This window comes from Thalia democratica, chromosome 1 (assembly GCF_965202585.1).
Source record: "Thalia democratica chromosome 1, ktThaDemo2.hap1.1, whole genome shotgun sequence".
NCBI lineage: Eukaryota > Metazoa > Chordata > Thaliacea > Salpida > Salpidae > Thalia > Thalia democratica.
The window spans coordinates 57,837,971-57,862,084 of NC_139165.1; the positions used below are offsets into that span (position 1 = coordinate 57,837,971).

The 24,114-nt window shown below is 25.7% G+C and overlaps 1 protein-coding gene across 1 annotated transcript in view; it reads left to right on the top strand.

The window, feature by feature from the left end:
• The window catches only part of LOC145833547 (uncharacterized), a 36,689-nt gene that overhangs the window by 1,688 nt on the left and 10,887 nt on the right, over window positions 1–24,114 (top strand). Inside the window, exons 2-10 of the mRNA XM_082940718.1 lie at window positions 5,017–5,056; window positions 8,019–8,210; window positions 8,527–8,642; window positions 12,729–12,835; window positions 13,734–13,850; window positions 14,643–14,700; window positions 15,131–15,225; window positions 18,758–18,841; window positions 22,299–22,387. Of these exons, the coding sequence (XP_082796844.1) occupies window positions 12,739–12,835; window positions 13,734–13,850; window positions 14,643–14,700; window positions 15,131–15,225; window positions 18,758–18,841; window positions 22,299–22,387 (540 nt within the window). The 5' untranslated portion in view covers window positions 5,017–5,056; window positions 8,019–8,210; window positions 8,527–8,642; window positions 12,729–12,738. The remainder of the gene's footprint in view (window positions 1–5,016; window positions 5,057–8,018; window positions 8,211–8,526; window positions 8,643–12,728; window positions 12,836–13,733; window positions 13,851–14,642; window positions 14,701–15,130; window positions 15,226–18,757; window positions 18,842–22,298; window positions 22,388–24,114) is intronic.

A 24,114-nucleotide genomic window follows, 5' to 3' on the forward strand; every position in this document is an offset into this window, starting at 1 on the left:
AAAATCTATCTTCTACGTTTTTTGAGATAACTACCTCAAAATTTTAGGAAGCGTTCCTTGATATATTCGGAAAATTTTGTCGGAAAAAAAAAAAAAAAAATTTGTATAAAAAAAACAGTGTTTTTTTTTTGTTTTTTTGGTTATAGATTTATTATTATTATTTTTTTTAAATTTTGTTCCAAAAGAATTTTCTAAATATTGCAAGGAACATTTTCTGAAAATTTGAGGTAAGAAATCCTATTGTTGCCTTCGAATTTGACTCAAAATTTTTTTTGAATTTTTAAATTTTGTAAAAAGCATCTTGTAGCTTATTAAAAACTATATAAAATAAGATTAAATTGTGAAAAAAGTGTTCTACCCCCTTGTGCCCTTAAAAATATATCTACTCCTGCAGTTGCTAAGCTATTGTTCGCAAAAAGTTTCTCAGTCTAATCTTAACTTAATTTAAAAATAATTGTACTGTAAGAAATTTAAAACTTGAAGTAAAAATAAAGTTTTTTTTTTAATACAGAAATATTAATATATTTTCTTTTTATGATCATTAAGTTCTTTTTTTCAAATCGTTACAAAATAACTCTTTTTCTTAACGTAAAGCCAGTATTTATTATGGCCATCATCAACAAAGTTGAGATGCTTTGCAAAATCAATCATAAATATTGAACTTTGCCACACAATAAACAACAACAGCATCCAAGACAACATACAACCCGTTTCAACCTTGTTAAGACTCTTCAGGCAGGGGAAGCATCCCAACTTTGTTGATGATGGCCATAATAAATACTGGCTTTACGTTAAGAAAAAGTTATTTTGTAACAATTTGAAAAAAAGAACTTAATGATCATAAAAAGAAAATATTTCTGGCCAAAGTAAATACCAGCTAAAACTGATTATAAACAAGCATAGACTATAATCTCACAATAAGCTGACAATGTCTGAGATGTTGAGCTGTGAATGATTTAGCTGTGCCAATTTTTTCAACTTTACCCACAAATGTTCAGTACTTGTTATTAAGCCCGCTTGTTAAGCTCGCAATAGCGGTTTTTTGCAACTATGCCTTCCTTAAAAGTCCAGATAACAAGGACAAAACCGGTTGTAGGTTGTCTTGGATGCTGTTGTGTTGATTGTTTGGTAAAGTTTAATATTTATCATAATGTAAAAAACGTTTGTTAGAAATTTGTGGTTGATTGCTTAAAAAATACATGAGAATTTAGATTTTAATTGAGTTGAAAATGTTATCAAAAGCTGATGATAAAGTAGTTAGGGTACATACTTATCTGAAATTTGTATAAAAATTACTATAACTCAAAAGTTAATCATATTTTGTTTTTAAAGGAAGCAACAAGTTTGAATTGTCAAGATTAAAAAAAAAGAAAATATTTCAAACAATAAAAATCAAAATAAAAGAAGCTGGGTTGCCACACAGTCAGGAAAAGTCAGGAAAAACTAAAAAAAATGACAAAAGTCAGGAAAAGTCAGGAAAAAAAAAAACTTGATAAAAAGTCAGATTTTGTCTGTTTAAGTTTACAAAAGTCCATATTTTCCAAAGCCTTCAAATGGTAAAAAATTAATTCAAAATCCTTAAAAGTCAGACTAAAAGTGCAAAATTTTCCTAAAAGTTTACAAAATTGTTTGAGTTCCAATGTCTTCATCTAGTATAAATGAATAAAATATCAACTGCAAAACTGCAAAATTTTCTATTACTTTATTGAACAACTACCCTACTTGAACTACCCTACAAGCAGTTTTTGTAAGCTTTTTAGTATTGATAATCTGTAGCAAGGACACTTCCCATAGTGAAACTGTGATATATACACAAAAGTTTATCTAGCATAATTTTAGAATCAAAGTGTTTTTTGTTTAAGTAAATAATTGAGGCAGCAAAATTGGAGATAAAAATAAATGAGTGCAAATAGAAAATAAATGAAGGCCACAAGTTGTGGCTAGATCAAGAGAAAAGATTCTCTTCAAGAATTGTAGGGGCAACCGATGAGAACAATTCAAATAAAATGAGGCAAATGGTTTTAACTGTCAAGAAAATGAAGCGGGATGCAGACCAGATGAAGGAAACAATATTTTCTTTAGATGAAGAGGTTGAAGTGCTAATAAAGAAACGGAGAAAATAATTTTAACTACATATAAGAAAAAATAGTGTCTGATTAACTTATTTATTGTTTTAAGGTTTTAATTGTAAAAGTTCCTCATATGTCTTTTTGTTTATTTAGATACATTTATGTTAGGAAATGCTAAAAAATTGTGTCATTTTCAGACAAGCTATGTTTATAAGGTAATAATTCAAGTACTTTGCTGATAAAGCTGTTTATTGCAAATACATCAATCATACACAGATGGTTCAAGTGATGTGTTAAAGTTTGATTATTGAATTCAGCAAAAAAAAAACTGTTGTTTTAACCTGTATTAAAATTAATTTGAAAGCTTTAAATAGTTTCAAGTGTTAGATTATGTATTTTAGAATGAATTTAAACTAAGAGTTTGATTGAGAAAAGTAAGTAAAATTTTAGTGAAAAGTCCGGAAAAGTAGGGATTTTTTTCTCAGCTTGATCTGTGGCAACCCTGAAGAAGGCTTTTTGTTATAAAAAAACTTTTTTTTTCAAGATTTAATCCTTAAATATAGTAATATATTAACTAAATAAAAACAAATTATACAGTAATCTTCCTTTATTCTACCAACATATGTTTCTGTGTGTCAACGAATCAACACACTTCAACTGGGTTCTGTAAAAAAATAATTACTGTAATGAGAGAATAGAAGCATAGAATAAAGTAGGTGTATATATGTTTTCATTAAAATAAGATATATTCTACAGATAATAGTTATTAATAGGTGAAATACTTAATATTAAATCCGACTGTTATAAAACTATATGATATTTGTAATTATTAAGTCTAAAATAAATAAGTAAGCTAAATTACACAACAAAACATAATATAAACAAACAACTTACGTTAATAGGAAAGATAACTAAATCAAAATTTACTGTCGTTAACTAACGAAAAAAATACATTTGTTACAACTAATAATTACGTCACAATGTAAATGAGGTTATTTAAACTATTTAATTTGTATTGTAAGAACGTTAATTTTGTTTTTATGTAATCTATTTAGAACAAAAATAAAACATTAACCATTAGTTAATAAATCAATAAAATTTAATAAAACTTAACGACGCTGAAGGCAATAAAAGTCACAGAAACTCGGTGTAACATGTATATTATATATTGAATGTTAGTAATGATTGAATCAAAGTTATATAGAATTAGGAATTTTAGTTTACTTATTTATTTTAGACTTAATAATTACAAATATCATACAGTTTTATAACAGTCGGATTTGATGTTAAGTATTTCACCTATTAATAACTATTATCTGTAGAATATATCTTATTTTAATGAAAACATATATACACCTACTTTATTCTATGCTTCTATTCTCTCATTACAGTAATTATTTTTTTACAGAACCCAGTTGAAGTGTGTTGATTCGTTGACACACAGAAACATATGTTGGTAGAATAAAGGAAGATTACTGTATAATTTGTTTTTATTTACATTCCAGTGAAGTTACTTTACTAGAATCTTTTGTTAGCAATCAATTAAAACTATATTTTGAACAGTAATATATTAACTGTATAAGTTTGAAGAAGTGTGGTTAAAAATGAAGAAGAATATAGATTCATAATAAAGTAGTATTTTTTTGTCTTTTTAGTTTATGTCTACTAGGGTGCTTATAAATATGACAACCTTTGCATTTTCTGCTGCTATTCAAATTACATGTGGAATATAACAAAGTTCTACGCATTTTAAAACAACTTGAAAGAAGGTTAGTAGAGGTATTTTTAAATTTTCTGTAATTTTTTATCATTTTAGTTAATTTTATTTTTTTTTTAATTTAGAAGAGCCTCTATGACACTATCTGCAAAAAGTTTTAAAACGCGTAGAGCGTGTTTTTTAATAATTTACACATGTAGAAAAATCTCCAACCAAAAACTTGAAGGTTAAATATAAATCTTCGATACAATTTACATAGGGACTGTTTTAGAAAAACTGATTTTGCCTCTTCCCTACACTTCTTCAAATCATCTAAAATTTTTCACAGAGTGTTTTTGTAACATTTGCCACATATAGTTTGTATTGCAGTTGAAAATTCAAAGGTTGCTATTTTTATAAACACCATAATGTCTACTGTAAGTAACCTATTAAACTCACTAACTTCAATTATTTATATCTCAAAAGTTACTTTAAAATTTGTTAAAGGGTAAAAAGGTGATGATAGCTAAGATAAAACCCAACAAAATAAAAATAACTTGTAAAAAACAAGATTGTTCCCCTATGCCTTTAGTTAGTTTAACCTTACCTTATCAATTTATCCTAAATTTCTGATCTCCAGAATCTGTAATTTTGTGTGTGAAGGCCATAAGAGAGAAAACACTTTTTATTAGCCTTATTTTTTTACATAACTAAGCTACTTTTATGACCAAGTTTAAAATTTTTTTCATAAACTACTGACCCTTTTTAGCAAATGTAATAAACCTTAAACAGTTCAATCTAAAATGAAACATTATCTTATTTAGTGAAAGAGACAATGACTATTTCAATGAAATAGTTGTTTTTTTAATGAGTTTGAGTTAATGAAAAGCTTACTTTTTAAGTATGACTAAAGCAAAGAATTTTTGGAATATTATGCAATTACATGGAATAGAAAAAGAAATAAATTATCAACAATTGACTAAAACTTATGTATAATCAAAATACACTTAATAAATTGTATAAGCTTGTGTGAAATTGTATAAGCGGCTGTGATCAGAAGTAGTTTAACTTAATTTTTGTTAAGTAAAGTAGCTTTATATTTTAAAGTTAAAAGAGATAAAATAAGATGTTAGTATTAAAATTAGATTATGATGCAAATATTTTAATACATAGTTTTTCTGTTATTTTTACAAATGTAATATAAGTTTATGTATTTATTTAGTACTATTAATCATAAAAATTTTGTTTTAGATTTGAAACAAACCATTCTTCTGACAACTACGCTAAGCAAGTATGTATTAATTTATTTATTACTTTATTTACTTTAGATAAAAAAAAAAGTTTAATTACCATCTGTTTTATATATGTTTTTTATAAATAGTAACTTAATATATATTTGATTGTAAAATATTTATCATCTTAAAACAAAAAAAGTATTTAATGAAACCAAATTAATAAACTCGAATTGAGTTGTATCTAACATCAAACAAAGTTGGTTATTACAAGTATATAAAATCTTACTTTGTATATACCTAAAGTATAATTTTCAAATAATTTTTATATATGTTTGATGATTGTTTTGTGTATATAATTATTTGTGTTGATTATAAAAAATACTCTGTTTACTAAGTAAAGGAGCTTATGTTAATGTTAGTGCTTAAATGAAGCTTTACTAATAATCGAATCTAATACGAATAACAAAAGGGCAGAATTAATGAACTAATGCAAAAAGCGGAACAACTTTTTTTTAATTAACTAGAAATAAGCAAAGACTTAACTAGGTGTACAATACTAGTGAAAAATAGTATCTGATTTTTCATTAATTTTTGAGTTGTGTTGATGTTTTGTTGCTAATTGGTTTGTTTTTTTTAAACTAGCTTTTAAATAAATTTTAATTTCATTTAAGTTTTGAACTGCTGCATTAATTTGATTTAAAAAAAGTTGATAGTTTACCCAACTATATATAAATTTAAAAGTTTTAATCCTCAAAATCTTAGTTTCGTTTATGTTTTCATGCATAAACATGTTTTTAGTTATTATTATGCAAACAACACTGTTAAATTGCAGTTTACTATGTTGTTAATTAGTTTACATGGTCAAATTTTTTCTCACTGAACTTGGTCATAAATAAAACAGTTAATTACGACATTTTGAAGCTAATAATTATGATTTCAAGTGAGTACTTTTTTGTGGTAACATAGTTAGTCAATTGAAATATCCTTATTTCCTTATCATTAAGTCAAGAACTTTTATTGTGATCTATCAAGTAAAAAGTACACAATTAAAATATCAAAACAAATCTGTTACTTCTAAAATTAAACACCATAGTTACATTAATATTGTTGCTGTTGTTGTTATTTAATAGTCAAATTATTTTTAAAATATACTTGCAAGGTGGCTAAAAAACCTGGAATTTCATAATTTAGGCAAAAAAAAAGACCCTTGAAAAACCTGGAATTTAAGAAATTATAAAAAAACCTTGAGTTTTGAACAAAAATCACTAAAAAAACTTGTAAAAACCTAGAATTGTAAGCTAATTTTAATTTAATGTAACAATATTTCGATAAGATACAAAAATGTATTCAAAAGATAAAAGTATTTTCTATAATTTTTTCATCAAAAGTCGCGTTTAAAGTCGTTTTAAAGTATTTTTTCTGTGTTGTTTAACAATTTTAGACATTTTTAAACTTAAGTTTAATTTTATACTAAAAATGGACCAAAAACAACTTTTTTAAAAACCTGGAAGAATTTTAAAAAACCTGAAAGAAATTTACAAAAAAAAATTTTGGCAACCTTGTATTTTTAAGTATTAGTTTTCTCAGCTTCACTCAAACAAAGCTATTGCAATAAATGTAAAGCTATGACTTGATAAAGTTATGATTAAGTTAGCTTGTAGAAATTTTACTTCATATTGTACTTGTTTATTCCCAGCAGTACAACAGATTGCAGCAGTTATCTTTCAGTTTAAAGTTTTAATGTGACTAAAAATCAGATAAAGTGTAAAAGCATTAAAACGCTTATATTATGTTATCCTATTATATTTATCTATAAGGGTGCAGCTTCTGTACTTAGTTTAAAATTGTTATAGCAAATTTTTTATCATTGTGTTATTGTAGATACTTCTAACTATATAATAAGTTTACTAAATTTTTATAATTAAAATTTTTTGCTATAAAAGTAAACTTAAAAACATATATTTCGATGAAAGTATAACAATATCAATTAACAAACTGCTATCAAAAGTGTTAGAAAGATGAAAATGAATAGTAGCTAAAGTCAAAGATTATTTAACTCTTAAAATTAAAGTAAATAAATAGTAGATAAGTGAATGAAATCTTGTCACACCATGTTTACATTTCTAACAAAAGTTATATTTCTAATGGTAGCTCTACTAAGCTTAATAAAGTTATAAAATCAATCAACATAAAAATATATTCAAAGTACTTTTTTAAAACATCCTATAGTTTAAAATTTGTTAAAAAATACCCTAATTTGTGTTTTATACCACTGCTTATTGAAATTTTTGTGGAAATCTTTAAAAAACTATTTGTGTTCTTTTTAAAACATAAAAAATCAGATAGTTGTATACTGAATAGTATAATTTTTTACATATTCTGTATCTCAGAAAAGGCAATTGTTTTTCTCTCATATTAAAATAAAAAACTTTAATAAAGTTTTTAATAAAACTTTAATATAGTTTTATGACCTATAACTAATATTCAGTCACTTTAAAATAAGCTAATATAACTCTACTCAATTTAAAAACCTTAAAAGAGCTTCAGAAAGACAATGTCTAACTGAGCTATAACTAGTTTTAATTTTGTTCGTGCTTAACATATTGTTAATTTTTTGTCATTAAGTTGCAATTTTTTTTTCATTGAATTATATAACCACAGGTGTTTAAAATATTTTTTTGGTTGCACTTCGGTAATTTTCAAATGTTTCTGTTTATTTTAGAATAGTTTTTGGTTGTATCTTTAAAAAATACTTAACTTAATTAAAAAAATAGTATATCGTACAAATAAATTTTAATACTTGAAAACTATGTGTTGACTTTGAATTTTATATTTAAATACAAACTAATTTAGCAGCATAAGGCAAAAGATGAATTACTTACTTTAAATAACAATTTACCTTTACTTGTTTAGTAAACATGTAATGAAATTTGAAATAAATTAGTCCAGTCTGGTAATTTTAACCGAACATTTTATTTAGTTTTAATTTATTACAAAAAAATAAATGGTGGCTTTTAGGTATTAGAGCTAAGAAAGAGTAATGATGTGAAGGCAGGAGAAGCATTAGTTTTAAGAGACAAATTAGCTCAGGTTGAAAAAAAAATTAAGTATGTTGAGCAACAACTTACTAATGAAAAACTTGAAAAGTGCTCAAGAGAAAAAGAAAAACAGAAACGTGAAATTTTATTCAAGCTACAAATTGAAAAATGTGTAAGTTATTGTTTTATAGGTACTAACACATTTTATTAATAATTAATTAAAGGCAATTTTGAAATCTGAAGTTATTAATTATGTTTGTATTATAAATAAAAATGCATAAGTATAAATTACAATTAATAACATATAGAGTAAAAGTCAATAATGACTACAAAAGTATCCTGTTAGATAAAATCAGACTAGAAGTTATAATATCTGCTATGACCTTTTGCGTCATGTTTAAAGTTCTTATCTTTTTTATTGTAAAATATTTGAAAAAAAAATTGATTGAACTACCAAATGAGGTTTTTAGTTATTATACTGTTTTTAGGAAGAAAAGTTTAGTGATCAACTAAGTTTTAAAAACCAAGAACTTGAAGTTGCTAGTATTAAAATAAAAAACTTGATCGCTGAAAACAAAAGTCTCAATTTGAAAGTAAACTCCCAGTAAGTTTATTGATTTTTTATTGGGTAATAATAGAATAAAGTTTATATAACAATTTATACAATAATCATCCTTTATTGTACCAATATATGTTTCTGTGTGTACGGATTAACACACTTCAATTGGGTTCTGTAAAATAAATAAATACTGTAATTAAAGAATAGAAGCTAAAGTAGGTGTATACATGTGTTCACTAAAATATAATAATTTTTACAGATTTTTAGAAGTTGATAGTTAATAATAGGTAGAATATTTAATGTTAAATCCGACTGTAATAAAACTATATAATATTTGTAATTATTAAGTCTAAATTAAGTAAAGTAAACTAAAATACAAAACAAAACAACAATCATAATATTCACTTACTTGAATGAAAAGAGTAACTGATTCAAATTTATTTACCGTAGCTAATGGTTAAACAAAATATATCTAATAGTTACGTCACAATATATTTAAACATTAGGACAGTTTTTTAATATGTATTATAAAGTTGGATAATTTATTCTTTATGTTTTGAAAAGCAGTAAAGCGCTTAAATATGAAAAGTAGTATGTAATCTATTTTGATTAAAAAGTAAAACAATAACCATCAATTAGTGAATCAATGAATTAAACAACATTAAAGACAATAAAAGTCACAGGAACTTGATACAATGCACATTTTATTTATTAAGTGTTTATAATGATAAATCTAAATTTTAACAAAGTTAAAGTTAGATGCAATTCGGAAGCAGATTTAGTTTAAATGTAAAAATAAAAGATTTCAGAAAACAAAGCACAAAAAAACGAACTTGTTATTAAGCTTACAAAGCACTGACCGATAATTAAATTACAGCGATATTAATAAAACCACAATGACTTAAGTTGCATATATATTGTATATAATAATTATTAAAATAATTGATTTATTAAGAAGCAGTCGGGTGTTTAAATTATAGATCCCATACCTATTTTTTAAATATTTAATAGTTAACTGTGTTATAAATCACAGGTTGTGTTTAAATTGAAAGTTAAAATGTAAAACATAAAACAGCAAAGTGGTTATATGTCAAGTATAAACCTGCAGTAAAAAACCTCTAGCCGTCTAAAGCTCTAAACGTCTAACCCGCACTAGGTAAAAAAGTACGGTTTATCTGTGTATTAAATACAGGTTTCCAATTAAACTTAGAACTTAACACATAAAGATATGAAGAATTATAGTCGGAGGGTAAAATGAATATATGAAATGTCAGAGATTAGAAAGTGACATGTGTGAAATAAATATATAAATAATAAATGAATAAAACTACATTTTACCTTGGATATATACTTAAATTGATATATATTAAGTGAATGTGTTTGTTTATGTAAAAGGTAAATGAAAAATATGAAACATTTCGTTTGGCTGTATTTTGACAGGTATGGTACCAAACCAGAAATGGAATGGAGCATCCTTCACCACGCCAACCATAACATCAGTAGCGCGAGCAAGATCTGCCAAATATGCAATCTTGAACGAATGGCAATTTTAGCAGAAGATAGTAAACAATTACTAAATAAAAGACGTGATATTTCAAACAACTGCGTACACAATTGGTGGTCCTTCTTCAAATAACACCTTGGCGCTTTCTTACCTTCCATATTTTTCATTTACCTTTTACATAAACACACACATTCACTTAATATGTATTAATTTAAGTATATATCCTAAGTAAAATATAGTTTTATTCATTTATTGTTTATACATTTCTTTTACTTAGATACTTTTTTGTTTTTCCTTTTTTTTTATCACTGTTACCCCTAACCCTTGCCTTTGGTTAGTCAGTCATTTATTTATTTTTTTTCTTAGTTTTTTCAACTTTCGTGCAAAATTGACTCATTGCGCTAAAGTGTCTTCATGCAAAATTACTCCTTGTGCAAAAGTGACAACATTCAAAATTGTCTACGTGCGAACGTGACCCTTTGTGCAAAAGCGTCCCTTCTTGCACATTTGACACCTACCCGATTACAATAGGTAAAATTTATAGCTGTTTTATAAAAATGTTGTTTGGTTTTGAGTATTTTAGGTAGCTTAATCTATTTAAGAATTTTTTTTTAAAATTGTATCTACTAAGCATTTATAATAAGTTAATACACCAGACTATTTCAAATTAATTTTTAAATCTCATTTAATTTTTATCTCTAAAAGTACAATCTTTAAAACAACGTTTTTTGCAGCATTGAGTAAAAACATGTTAAATTTCTGTCACTTGAAGTCTGACTACACTAGTTCATGAAGGATTTTTATAAAGTTTGAAGCATTTTTTATAAAATCTAGGCTGTTTGGCAATTATATTTTTTATGTATTTTATTGAAACTTTTATCCCAGTTTTCAGTTCAAAGCTGATTCAAGTCCAATGTGGTCCCCTGTTGCGTTTGTTAGTCATATTACTAACAGATTGTTAAACTTTATTTTAACTATTCAAAATATAAATTTAAGTGTTTGTTAACAAAAGATCCTAGTGAAACAAGTTCACTGTATTCAAGTATATTCAAGTATAGTAAAAATGAAAGTAATTAAAAAATAGATTAATGAAAAAAAAAGGAAAAAAAAAACAACCCATACAAAAGTGGCGCCGTGCGAAATGTCTTGTCCAAAAGTGTCCCTTCGCGCATATTTGACACCTAACCAAGTATTTCAATAAAATTTTGTTCTACAAATTTTTTTATAAATTAAAAGTTGCCAATAAAAATGAATGGACGACAATTTTTTATTATAAACTTTGGTCACATAAACTAACTTTTTTGTTCCAAAAAGTGGCTAACCTGCAAGCTTAATTATATTTTTCCTTTGGCTACGTAGTTCGATCTGGTTATAAGTTCATTTTGACGCCGACCAACAATGGTTAGGAAATTGTCACTCTAACTTAGGGGTGGGCAACGTACGGCCCGCGGGCCAGATCCGGCCCCCTGAGTCAAAATGACCGGCCCCCAAACCTTTTTTAAATTTAAATGGAATCTGGCCCGCGGACAAAATTTATCCGGCCCCCGAGTGGATGATCCGGCCCGCTAGGCCTTTTATAAAATTTATATGAAATCCTACAAGCCAATGTTAATATTACAAAATTTCTACAAAACCTTTTCTAAATTATTTTCACAAAATAAACTATAAGACTTTAATCTGAAAACTTTTTTTAAATGACTTTTAATTTTTGTTCTTGTCTTGGACTTTGACTTGGAATATTCTACTAAAATATAAAGTTGAGCAGTTTTACTTAAAGTCGGTGTCAATTTTATTAAAAACTACTTTTCTTAACATTTATAAGAACAACTCACTACACATCTTGGAAAGACATCAACTTTTTACATGTCATTTTTTATGAAAATCATTATGATAGGTAAGATCATCAAAGTTAGTTCAGCAAACAGTTTTTTGGATAATTTGAGAAAGAATTAATTCAACTGACTTGAAACAGAACAAGGTACTATAACAAAAGACTGTTTTTGTTACAGTACCTTGTTCTGTTTCAAGTCAGTTGAATTAATTCTTTCTCAAATTATCCAAAAAACTGTTTGCTGAACTAACTTTGATGATCTTACCTATCATAATGATTTTCATAAAAAATGACATGTAAAAAGTTGATGTCTTTCCAAGATGTGTAGTGAGTTGTTCTTATAAATGTTAAGAAAAGTAGTTTTTAATAAAATTGACACCGACTTTAAGTAAAACTGCTCAACTTTATATTTTAGTAGAATATTCCAAGTCAAAGTCCAAGACAAGAACAAAAATTAAAAGTCATTTAAAAAAAGTTTTCAGATTAAAGTCTTATAGTTTATTTTGTGAAAATAATTTAGAAAAGGTTTTGTAGAAATTTTGTAATATTAACATTGGCTTGTAGGATTTCATATAAATTTTATAAAAGGCCTAGCGGGCCGGATCATCCACTCGGGGGCCGGATAAATTTTGTCCGCGGGCCGGATTCCATTTAAATTTAAAAAAGGTTTGGGGGCCGGTCATTTTGACTCAGGGGGCCGGATCTGGCCCGCGGGCCGTACGTTGCCCACCCCTAAACTATACTAATAAAAAATTAAAACTTCAAATTGTAAATTTTATAAATATAAAATTTTAAGATGGGATCAAATGAATTCTCAAACGCTGGTTCCAGTTTCATCTGTTAGAAATTCTGTCAAAGTCACGGGACCTGAAGTACTTACATCTATTAATACAAAAAATAAAAGTTTGTTTAAAAAACTCTAAAAATTCTCTTCTGTTTAATTTTCACAATATTCTAAACGAACGTTTCGTAGAAACATTTAATAAAAATCACTTTTTATATCCAAGTTTTATCTACGATAAGTCTTCCTCCAAATTACTAGTGAGAAATAGTTATTATAACTTTCTTAATAAAAATGAATGTAGATAAAAACAAAAATAGAAATATATATTCATTATCATTTCGGATTTTTTTTATAACATAAGTTTAGTTGTCGTTGTTTAGCAAAAATTGAGATGATACGTTTAGAAGTTTTGAATCTGTTAATGTTTTTAAATTATATAGATCGTTTTAAATAACAAAATAAAAAATAAAAATGAAATGATCGACTAAAAATCTAATGCGTTATAAAAGATGACATAGTTTTAGTATTATTTGTAATTTTTGATATACTCCTAGAATAAAACATATTAAACCTTTTTGAAAAATATATGGTTAAAATAAATTTAACGTAGTAATATATTCAAGTTGAAGATATACATATATATATCATATATTGAAAAGTATAATTATTATAAAATTTACAATTACTCAGTTTCACCGCTAATGATTTTAAAACTGCGATTCTGCAATTAAAGAATTATTGAAATAACAAACTATGCAAAAATTGATAAAACAGTAATAAAAATACAGCTAAATTCTAGAAAAAATGTTTTATTAAATTTGAACACTATAAAATCGTTAATTAGGTACAGGAGTAAAAATATATAAATGATCATAAGTTTTGCAAATTTTTTCTTTTTTTTTTGCAGAACTAGCGTTGAAACTGAAGAACTGTAAATATTGTACTAAAAGTAATTCTAATACTTTAAAGCTATATTAATTTAAATGTTTTCTAAGTTTGAGAACTCTTATTTTTTAGACGTATTTAACCTTCCGACTTTAATTTCATCCTTCAGTCAGATATCTACAAACAAAAAAAGTTACTTGTTGCAAAAGTTTCAATACGTCGATAAGAAGATATCGAAAAATAAAATAGGTTTGTTTGCTGTTGTACAACCGCTTCTAAAGTACATTTATGTATGTATAATTACAAGTTTGATCAATTCAGGGTTGCCACTTTATCTGGAAACCTGGAAAAACCTTGAAAAACTTGGAATTTGACAATTTAAGCAAAAAAAACCTGGAGTTTTGAACAAAAGTCACTCTAAAAACCTGGAATTTTAACAATTTTCACATGTTCAGTAGTAAAATTTCGATGTGACTCAAAAAATCTATCATATAAATGAAAAATTATTGTCGTCATCAAAAAATTTTTTATTAAAAAACATATTTTAAGTAGCTTTACTGTATCTTTTCCATTTTTTTTTACTATTTAACACAGTTTCTTACCTTAAACTTAATTTAAACTATAAATAAACCCAAAAGTGTGTACTTTTAAAAACCTGGAAAAAATTTGAAAACCTGGAAAAACTTTTGAAAAACGAGTGGCAACCCTGTCAGTTTATATTATTTATTTTCAAAATAAGTATTTAAAACAGATATTTTTTATATTTTAAATAAGTTATCGCAGTTGTTAAAATATAAATTGGATATATTTTAGAGATATTTAGGACATATTTCTCTATTTTATGTTCATTGGGTGATTTAACTTTAATAGAAATCTTATTTAAACGAATACTAATGATAAGCAAAATATGATCAGATTCGTAAAACCGTCTTTAACAACTTGCTGAGCCCAAACTATCTTGAAAGGGGATTGTGTTAAATACTTATTTGTTTTATAGAAAATTGTACTAATATCATAAAAATAACAAGCAATTAATTTCAGCTCGACTCAAAGAAGTTTCTCAAAATTTTGACCTTTCATTGAACACAATTTTAGATCAGTTAGCTTTACACTTGCTTTAGTCACTATTTCTAGACCATATTGAATGTTTTTATAAACATTTAATTTTGATGTTTTTTACTATTTGTGATAAAACTATTTAATCAAAACAAGTTTTCTAAAGTGTGATTTGTCTTAAATTTTCAGGTTTTTGTTTTGTTTTCACTTAATAATGTTTTTTTTTAACTTGTATTTTGATTTTGCACTAACTAAAGTAAATAATATAATATAATAAAAACTTCTAATTTGTTAGACTATTTACGAAGTAGTTCAATAAAATAAAAAAAATCCCTCACGTTTTTTTAACAGAATAGTTATATGATTTTTAATTAGTTAAAAGTTTTATTACTTATAAATTTTTAATTAGGGTCATTAGTTAACAAAAGTTTAGTTTATATATTTTTTGAATAACTATACTTTTGCACTTTCAGGTGCCCTAATAAAAGTAGCCTATGGAGGAAAGCTCAACAAGCTAAGCCCATTGGAAAACTGTTGTTGAATATTTTAAACAATAATTTAGTTAACTGTGAGTTTATTAGTTTAAACATGTTCAAAGACGGTACTACTAAATAGTTGTTAATGAATATATGTTTTAGAATAAATTAGAATTTATTTCGGCCATCATCAACCTACGACCGGTTTCGTCCTTTTTAGGACTCATTAGGCTGGCATAGTCGCGAGAAACCGCTGTTGAGATCTAACCAAGCGGGCTTAAGTGCATATGCATTGAAGCGACCGTTCGCTTCAGCTTGTTGCGTATGCTCTTGAGGCCGTTGCGTATGCACTTAAGCCCGCTTGGTTAGATCTCAACAACGGTTTTTTGTTTTAGAATAAAGTAATAACATTTATTTTATGAACTGACTATAAGTCTAAAAGAGTAACAACTGGTTTTTAACCAGTTTTTGCTGAACATTTTTTAGGAACAATACCATTAGGAATAAATCAAACTCATTCTTTAGTGTATTTAACTAGTTTAGGTAAGTATGTAAAGGAGAATGTCATGTAATAAGGTAAATAATGTAAATAATAATACTATTTAAGTCTACTAAATACTCTAAGGGTTGCTATAAAGCCTAGAGACCTAGAAAAACCTAGAATTTAAAAACAAAAACCACTAAAATACATGGAAAAACCTAGATTTTTAAACAATACTACATATAAATAATGAAATTTAGGTTAAATACAAAAATCTATCATAAACATTATTTTTTTTACTTAAAACTTTATTAATTGTAAAATATATTTTAAATGGCATTGCAATATATTTTTATTTTTATACTAATTAAAACGTTTTAAACTAGATTTTAGTTTTATATTATAAACGGACAAAAAAGTTGTACTTTCAAATGTCTGGTAGAAATATAGGAAACCTGGAATTTTTTTTCAAGTAACCCATGGTAACCCTTTACTTTGAAATGGAAAAAAATTGCGTCTCTGCTATCTTTTAGATAAGAAGGACCAAAGGAAGGAGGGTACAAACATTTTTTTTACAAAAATTACCATGGACTCTTTTTTTAAAGCTTTAAATATGTACAGGGTTGCCATAAAACTTGGAAAAACCTGGAATTTCGAATCGAAAAAAAATCATAAAAAAAGAGACGTTTCGAGTTAAAAAAAATTTACATGTAAAACAATCTAATTCAGATTCAAACCGAAAAATATATAGTGTACAATAGTTTTATTTTGTAATATCTAAATTTTATTTATTTGTTATAATTTTAAGTAGAACTACAGTCTCTTTTCAACGTTTTTATACTGTTTAAGATAATTTTTATTATAAATTGAAATTTATTCTAAAAATGGACAAAAAACTTATACTTCCATAAACCTAAAAAAATTCAGAAACCTTGAAAAATAATTTCATAAAATTTATGGCATCTCATATATAAATTTTATATAACAAAAAAAAGTCAATTAATTTTAGAGATATAATTGTTTAAGTTAGAAGTTTATAATACAAATGTGTAAAATATAAAGTTTATGGCCAGTTTTCCTAGAATTTAAAAATCACTAAAAATATATCTTTTCATTAATTTTAAATGCATTTTACTTCAAATTAAAATTTTTTTTTATTCAATAAATAAAAGTGATAAAAAACTAATCATAATAAAATCTGTTTTGTATATGTTTTTAATAAGATAAATCTTGTATTAAGTTAAATAATCTATTTTTTTAAAGTTGCTTGTTCACAATTTATAAAAGATTAGACTGCGAAAGCTGAAATTAGTTGCTCAAAAATTGAAGGGGATTAATTTTTTTATCAAAGTAGCTATTTTTACCTTTATATTTTGTGCTTTCCATTACAAACCTATTATACTCTCTAACTTTGTGGTTTATTTATTAAAATTTACCTCGAACAGGGTTGCCACAAAACCAAAAATCCTGGAAAAACTTGGAATTTGACAATTTAGGCTAAAAAACGTGGAATTTTGAACGAAAATCACTAAAAACCTGTAATTTTTAAACTATTTTACATGTTAAATAGTAAAATTTTGATTTCACACAAAAAATCTAGCATATAGTTATACATTTTTTGTCATCATCAAAACATTTATTATTAGTATCTTTTAAATGTTGTTATACTACTTAACACAGTTTTAAACCTTAGATTTAACTTTTAACTAAACATTGGCCCAAAAACGTGTACTTTCAAAAATCTGAAAAAAATTTTAATAAAGCCAGTGGCAATCCCGCCTTGAATTCAAAAAATTCATGAAAAGCAACTGATAGATTAATTTTTATTGAAAAAATTAAACTAATTGAAAAAAAGTAATTAACCCTTATTCATATGGCCTAATAAAGTTAATATTCTAATAAAGTTAAAGTCAATTTCATGTTAGGTTTACAGTTAAAGTAGACATAAGTTTTAAATACTTCTAGTATGTACAAACAATACTACTAACTTGAAAAATAACATATTTATAAATATTTGACAAAATCTTATTTATAACAAATAAAATCTAGTAGGAGTTGGCCTAAGTTTTCAGAAGTTTTAAGGAAGACTTAGAGAGTAGCAAATGATGCGTCTTTTAATACGAATACAAAACAAACTGAATACGTAAAAATAAAGTATTTTATAGAATTAATTTTTAGTCATTTTATATTCTAATTTAGAACTAATTTTAAAAACTGCTGCTGCTTATAGATGACAAATATGTATGCTATTTACATTATATAAATTAAAGATAACCAAAACAAAATTCCTAATTTTTTACATTAAAAAATTTTAAACTCAATTTAAATCATGGTTTCCAGATTTTTTATTAACGCAATTAAAGCAAGCTCGTGCTGTCTTGTTGCCATCTGATTATAATTTTGCAATCGTATGTAATTAAGTAAAGTCATACTGGGTAGATTCAGTCAAATATAAAAATTTTTCCTAAAAATAAGCTAGTTATTTTAATACATTTTTTATATTTATTAGCTATTTTTTTTACGTCTTTCTTAAATTGTTAAAATATTAGTAAGTTTACACCGTTTATGATATACAAACTATTAAACTCTTAATGATTATAGTCAAGTTTTAATTTAATTTATTATATCAAAGTTTGTTTTTATACAGAATTTAGTTTTGTATTATTTTACATTGTGAACGCAATAGGATGTAAATATTTAAATGTACAGTTAAGCTAAGAAAGCTTGGGAGAAACCAAAGCAACTAGGTAGACATTTAAAACTTAAGTCTTTAGGTTTCTCGCTTCTAAATATGATTTAAATTGTCCAGTCTCATTGAGCAGCGAAACACATAAGTCAGAAAGTTTTAGAGTACCATAAATTATAAAATTTTTTGTCCTGTTGTATAGCACGCTGAGATTTTAAAAAATCGATTTATTAGTCTCCATACTGCCTAATATATATGAATATAAAAAATAAAAGTATCTTTATATAATTTTTTAGCTCTATGTCATTAAGATTCGATTAAAAAAAAGAAAGTTAACACTCTAGTAGCTTATGTTAAGTTTTAAAAAATTGAAGTTTATAATATTCAAAACAACTTATCATAAAATATTACTTATATTACTTAAGTTTTAAATTATTAAATACTTAGCTTTTTAAAGGTACCCTGGTTATGGCGTGTAATTCATTTTGTGACTTTTTCAACATGTATTTGACTATATTTGCTGATTGCAGTTTTCATAAAAGTAAGTTATTATTTTTTTTGTCTACTGATATTATATATTTCTTTAATAAAGTTATAAACATCAATAAATTTTAAGTATATTGTTTTTTGTACGTGTGCAGTATGTTTTTTCATGCAAGCAGTTTATAACTTTGAATTTATTATCGTGCTCCTACCTCTAGGGGAAACAAACAATTTGGGGATAATTTTGAAGTTCGATTGCGATAGTCATCATATATAAATACAGTTTGAATTGTGCTAAATGTTGTGTGTTTAAAATTTGAGTAGGTGTCAGAAAAGCACAGCCTAACTTTAGCACCGAGTGTCACTTTAGCACGATGTGACACTTTAACGCGGCGTCACTTTAATACGGAGTTACTTTTGCATGTAATTTAGTTAGATCATGATCAATACTTTTTAGTTAATTAATTAAATCATAATTAAGATTATATTTGATAAAATGTTGAAAATTAAACTTAATACAGTCATCACCATGTTGAGTACGCATTTTAGTCTTCAAAGTGTTAATTCAAGTTGAACAATACTTATCAAAGTTATTTTCATTTAAAAATGTAATTAGATAATGAGGAAATTGTAAGAAAAATCTTGGTAGCTTATTTAAGTTAATTACCATTTAAACTCAAAGAAATCACTTGCAAGTAAGCAGTAAGTTAGAATTATCCTATTTAGGCTCTACTTTTAGAGAGGAACTACACTTTTCAAGAAAAATAGGGAACGGGTCAAATATGCACGAAGACACTTTTGCACGAAGACACTTTTGAAAGAAGGGTCACTTTTACACGAGAGTTAATAAAATCTAAGAAAAAAATAAGAAAAAATAAAAATTAAAACTTACCGACCGAGGTTAAGGGTAAAACCACAGAGATGTATTTATAATACTGGTTATGTTTATTGTCTTAAATATGTGGTCTCCAAGTACTTAGCTAAACTACGTGTCTTACATACTTATTTGTAGCTTACAGTACTAAAGTTGAAAATATTTGTCTTACTTAAAATAACTTATTCTTAAGTTATGAATAAAACACACTTTTAGTTAATGTCAAGTAGTATATTATGTAGTAATATTTATTAAACCTCAAGAAATAAACTATATAAATTAGTAAACAGCTAATCTATAATAATACAAGCATGCAATGTTACTAACAGTCTAGATGAAATAATCGTTACAATTAGGGTTCTCACGGCGTTAGTTCTTAGACGGAAATTAAGTGTTCTGGTCGCTTGACAATGTATAGACTGTTTTTCACTAGACAGTGTGTATTTTCTTAGATGTAGTTTATACTTCATAGGCTTCAGCTTAACTTGATAATGCGTTGATCATTCAAACTTCATTGATCGTGAACGCTAAACCAGCAGAACAATATATATTTAACGCGTATTTGAAAGACAAACGCCGATGTATATGCATTAGAAAGAAATTAATTCCTTCGAATAAACAATGTTGTTTTGGAAATCGGAAAAATTGTTTTGAGAATTTTTAGAAAATGTTTTTATTTTTACAAAAACTTCCATATTTACTCACACTCTCTAAAATTATAAAATTAAATGTTGATTTCATTACAAGGGTTAGGGGTACAGTGATAGTAAAAATAAAAGGAGCAAATAAAAATTAATAAAAAAAAATACCGACCGACAGTAAGGGTTAAAGGTAACAGTGATTTAAAAAACAAAGAAAAACGCAAAAAAAGTTAAGTTACTGACCAAGGGTAAAGTTTAGGGGTAATAGTATAGTTTAGGTAGTACAAATAAAAAAGAAAAGAAAACATTAATGAAAATATTATACTTCTATAGCAGTTATTTTTTGTTTGCTCTTGCAAAAGTGTCTTCGATGAAAAGTGACCCTTTATGGAAAAGTGACCTCATCCAAAAATGTCCCTTCGTTGAGAAGAGTCCCTTCGTGTATATTTGACACCTACTCATAAAAATTTGTACTATAAAGCAAGAACTTGGTAAATTAAATAATAATTGAAAGTTTAATGCTTTATATTGTTTTAATTTGTTGAAGAAAAATACTAATAACACACTTATTATTTATGTAAATATTTAATTTGGCTAGTAAGTTTAGAATTAATACTTTATTAATGTAGAACACTAACGTAAACTATGCTAAAGTGATGCTGTACTAAAGTGACACTTTGTACCAGGCATGTAGTTTGGTACGTTTCTGCAAATATGCAGACTCGTATACTTATGTGCAAAAAAAACTTGCTTTTATTTCAGACTCTGCTTTTTAGCTTAAGTATTCATTTAAACTTAGTTATGCACTCCTGAGAGATAATTTCGACATGTATGTACTCTTTAGCATTTTTAGTGTCATAAAAATTAAACGAATGAAATACATCTAAATTGTGTACATAAGCGCATTAAAGATTTAATTTGTCAAAAAGCTGCATTGAAAAATTGATTCTAATGGAAGCTGTAGCTTTTTCTTAAAAAATCAAAATCATACAATTTTTTGTATCAAATATTTGCATAATTTAATGATGTTTCCTTTGACTACATTTAATGTTTGATTTTGAAATCAATACAAATGTTTTTGAGTTAAATTTTGATTTTTTTATACTTATTTCAAAGAATTTTTTCTGGGTTTACACAAGTGACAACACATAAAGAGTCACAGGGGGTGTGGAGCAAAATAAAATGCCTTGTATACAGTTATCACTCATACTTCAATATTTTATTTTTAAAGAATCAACACAACTGCTTATTTTAATTTTAAATTCAATAAAATTAGAGATATTTTAAATTTCTGTTTTCCTGGTAGGACGTTAAATTAAATATTTTGTTTATACACATATAGCTAAAGCTTTATTACAATCTATTACAAACGCGTCGTTAAACTCAAGTGTTACATGAAAAAGTTCTATAGCACTAATTATCAAAATTAATTTTATCAACCTTTATCCAAAGAAGGGGACGAAATTCTGATTGTATTGAACACTAAAGTGATTAGTGTTGTTAAATGAATAAAAATAAAACTGATACATAATACCAGTAAGTGTATTATCTTTTTTATGCTTTTAGAAACAATTTAATTGTACTTTAGTTTATAGTTTACATCAAAAAGATTTAATTTTTTTACAATTTTTATATTTTTTATGATCTAAATATTTATATACCTTAGTACGTTTGATAATTATCAGCTTGTTTCCTAAACTTAGTATATAAAACATAAAAATAAAAAGTTACACTACATAATTAAACTCAAATACTATCACAGCTTTGTTTTATAATAGTTGTTTATGTGAAGGTATATGAACAAGTTCTAAAGTAGAAGATATATTTAGTTTATGAAAAAAAATACATATTTTTATCGTTTAATTAAACTGTTAGAAACAACTGATAAGCAATTGTTAAAAGTCTTTATAATGTTATGTCTTTATAGTGAAAACTGCTATACATAAAGCTATAAGTATTTTAATTACATTGTCATACTAAATTTTTTTTGTATAATAAAGGTAACAAAAGCGTGATGGAAGCAATTTTAAAACTATTTGAATTTTTATTGAAAAACTTCGCGTGCTTCCCTGAATTGATGGCCAGAAATGTTTGTTTGATTGTTTATGTTACATAAAATGTTAGAGCTCAGAATAAGAATTGTTTTTATCAAAACTTATGAAGGGTCACTTTTGCACGAAAAAACTTTTGCACGAGCAGACAATTTTGCACGGAGACATTTTTGCACGGGTTGAATTATTTTTTATTTATTTTGTAATTTTTTATTAGTTTTATTTTATTTATTTATTTATTTTTATACTATCACTGTTACCCCTAACCCTTACCCTCGGTCGGTAAATTTTTAAATTTTTTTGTTTCTTTTTTTAGTTATTTTTTTAAATTTAAATTTTTTTTGTTATTTAATTTTATTATCTAATATCACTGTTACCCCTAACCCTCGGTCAGTAACTTTTCTATTTTTTTAGTTTTTTTTCTTTTGTGCAAAAATGTAACTCGTTGAAAATCGTTTTCGAGCAATTTTGTTCCCTCGTGCAAATTTGGCTTCTTTCAATTTTATTATCGTGCAATTTAGTAACCTCTAGCAATTTTGTTTTCGTGCAATTTAGACCCGTTCCCTCTATATGTACTGTTCTAAAGTTGTAGCATTGACGTGCTTTTCATGTCTGAAACTGTATTTGTGTTTTGTATAGCTATCTTTTAAGGAAACTATTAGGATAGAAAATTGTGCATTTTTTATGATTTTACAGTATTTTTATAAATTTAAATTTTCTACTAAGCTATCTGCTACAGTATATGTAAAAACCTAAAAGTAATAAATTTGATTTTAAATTTAATTGGGAATTATTAGCAAGAAATAAAAACAAGTATATTTAGAAAAATTTGATTTAAATTATGTAACGCATAAATACTAGAAGTAGACAGTTCTAAATAGACAACACACTGCCGTTAACAATCATTTTAAAACCTGTTTAAGAATCTTACTAAGTACATGTTTGTTATATAATAACGTAACAGGTTATTTTATATACAAATTTGTACCTAAGTATGTAATTTGTTTTACAGTAAATAAAAACCTTGTTGACGTATACGTAATATCGCTGAAACAGCTATTCAAAATAAAATGTGTGTTTTTGTTAGCGATGTACCGGACCCGGATTCGGAATTTTTTTTTCAAATTAGGATCCGGCCGGACCCGGATCCGGACTTTTTATTCGGATCTAGTTTTAACTCACTAAGTATAATTGTGTAAAGTTTATCTTTTATGTGTTATATCTAACTATAGACTTTTGAATTTTGAAAAAGTATAGTTAAAAAAAAAATTTGACTAAAAAATATTAATGTGCTGCTAAAATAATTAAACAGTAAGAAAGTTTATGATATGTTATTAAGGTCTAGTTAAGATTAACTGTTAAAAATCGTAGCTGGTATGTTTGCTAGTTTTCTGAACAACATTTACATTTAAATTTTATTAAAATTGAAAGAACAAAAAAAAAAACTTCAAATTGAAAGAACAATAAAAAACACTAAAATATCATTTTTGCTAAACTAATAAACTTTCCATAATTTTTGGCAACCAGAATATCACCTAATTTTAGCTAATATCAGGGTTGCCACTCTTTGATTCAAAAAAACTAACCTAAATGATTATAAACTTTTCTGAGTCAGAATGAGTTTTGAAAAACCAAAAAAAATAATTACTTAAAGCTAATAATCAGTAGAACAGCTAGCCACAAGGTTGAACATTTTAAGAAATGTTTACAATTAAGGCTATAGGGGAAATTAAACATTTTTTTTACAAGTTGATCTTATTTAATA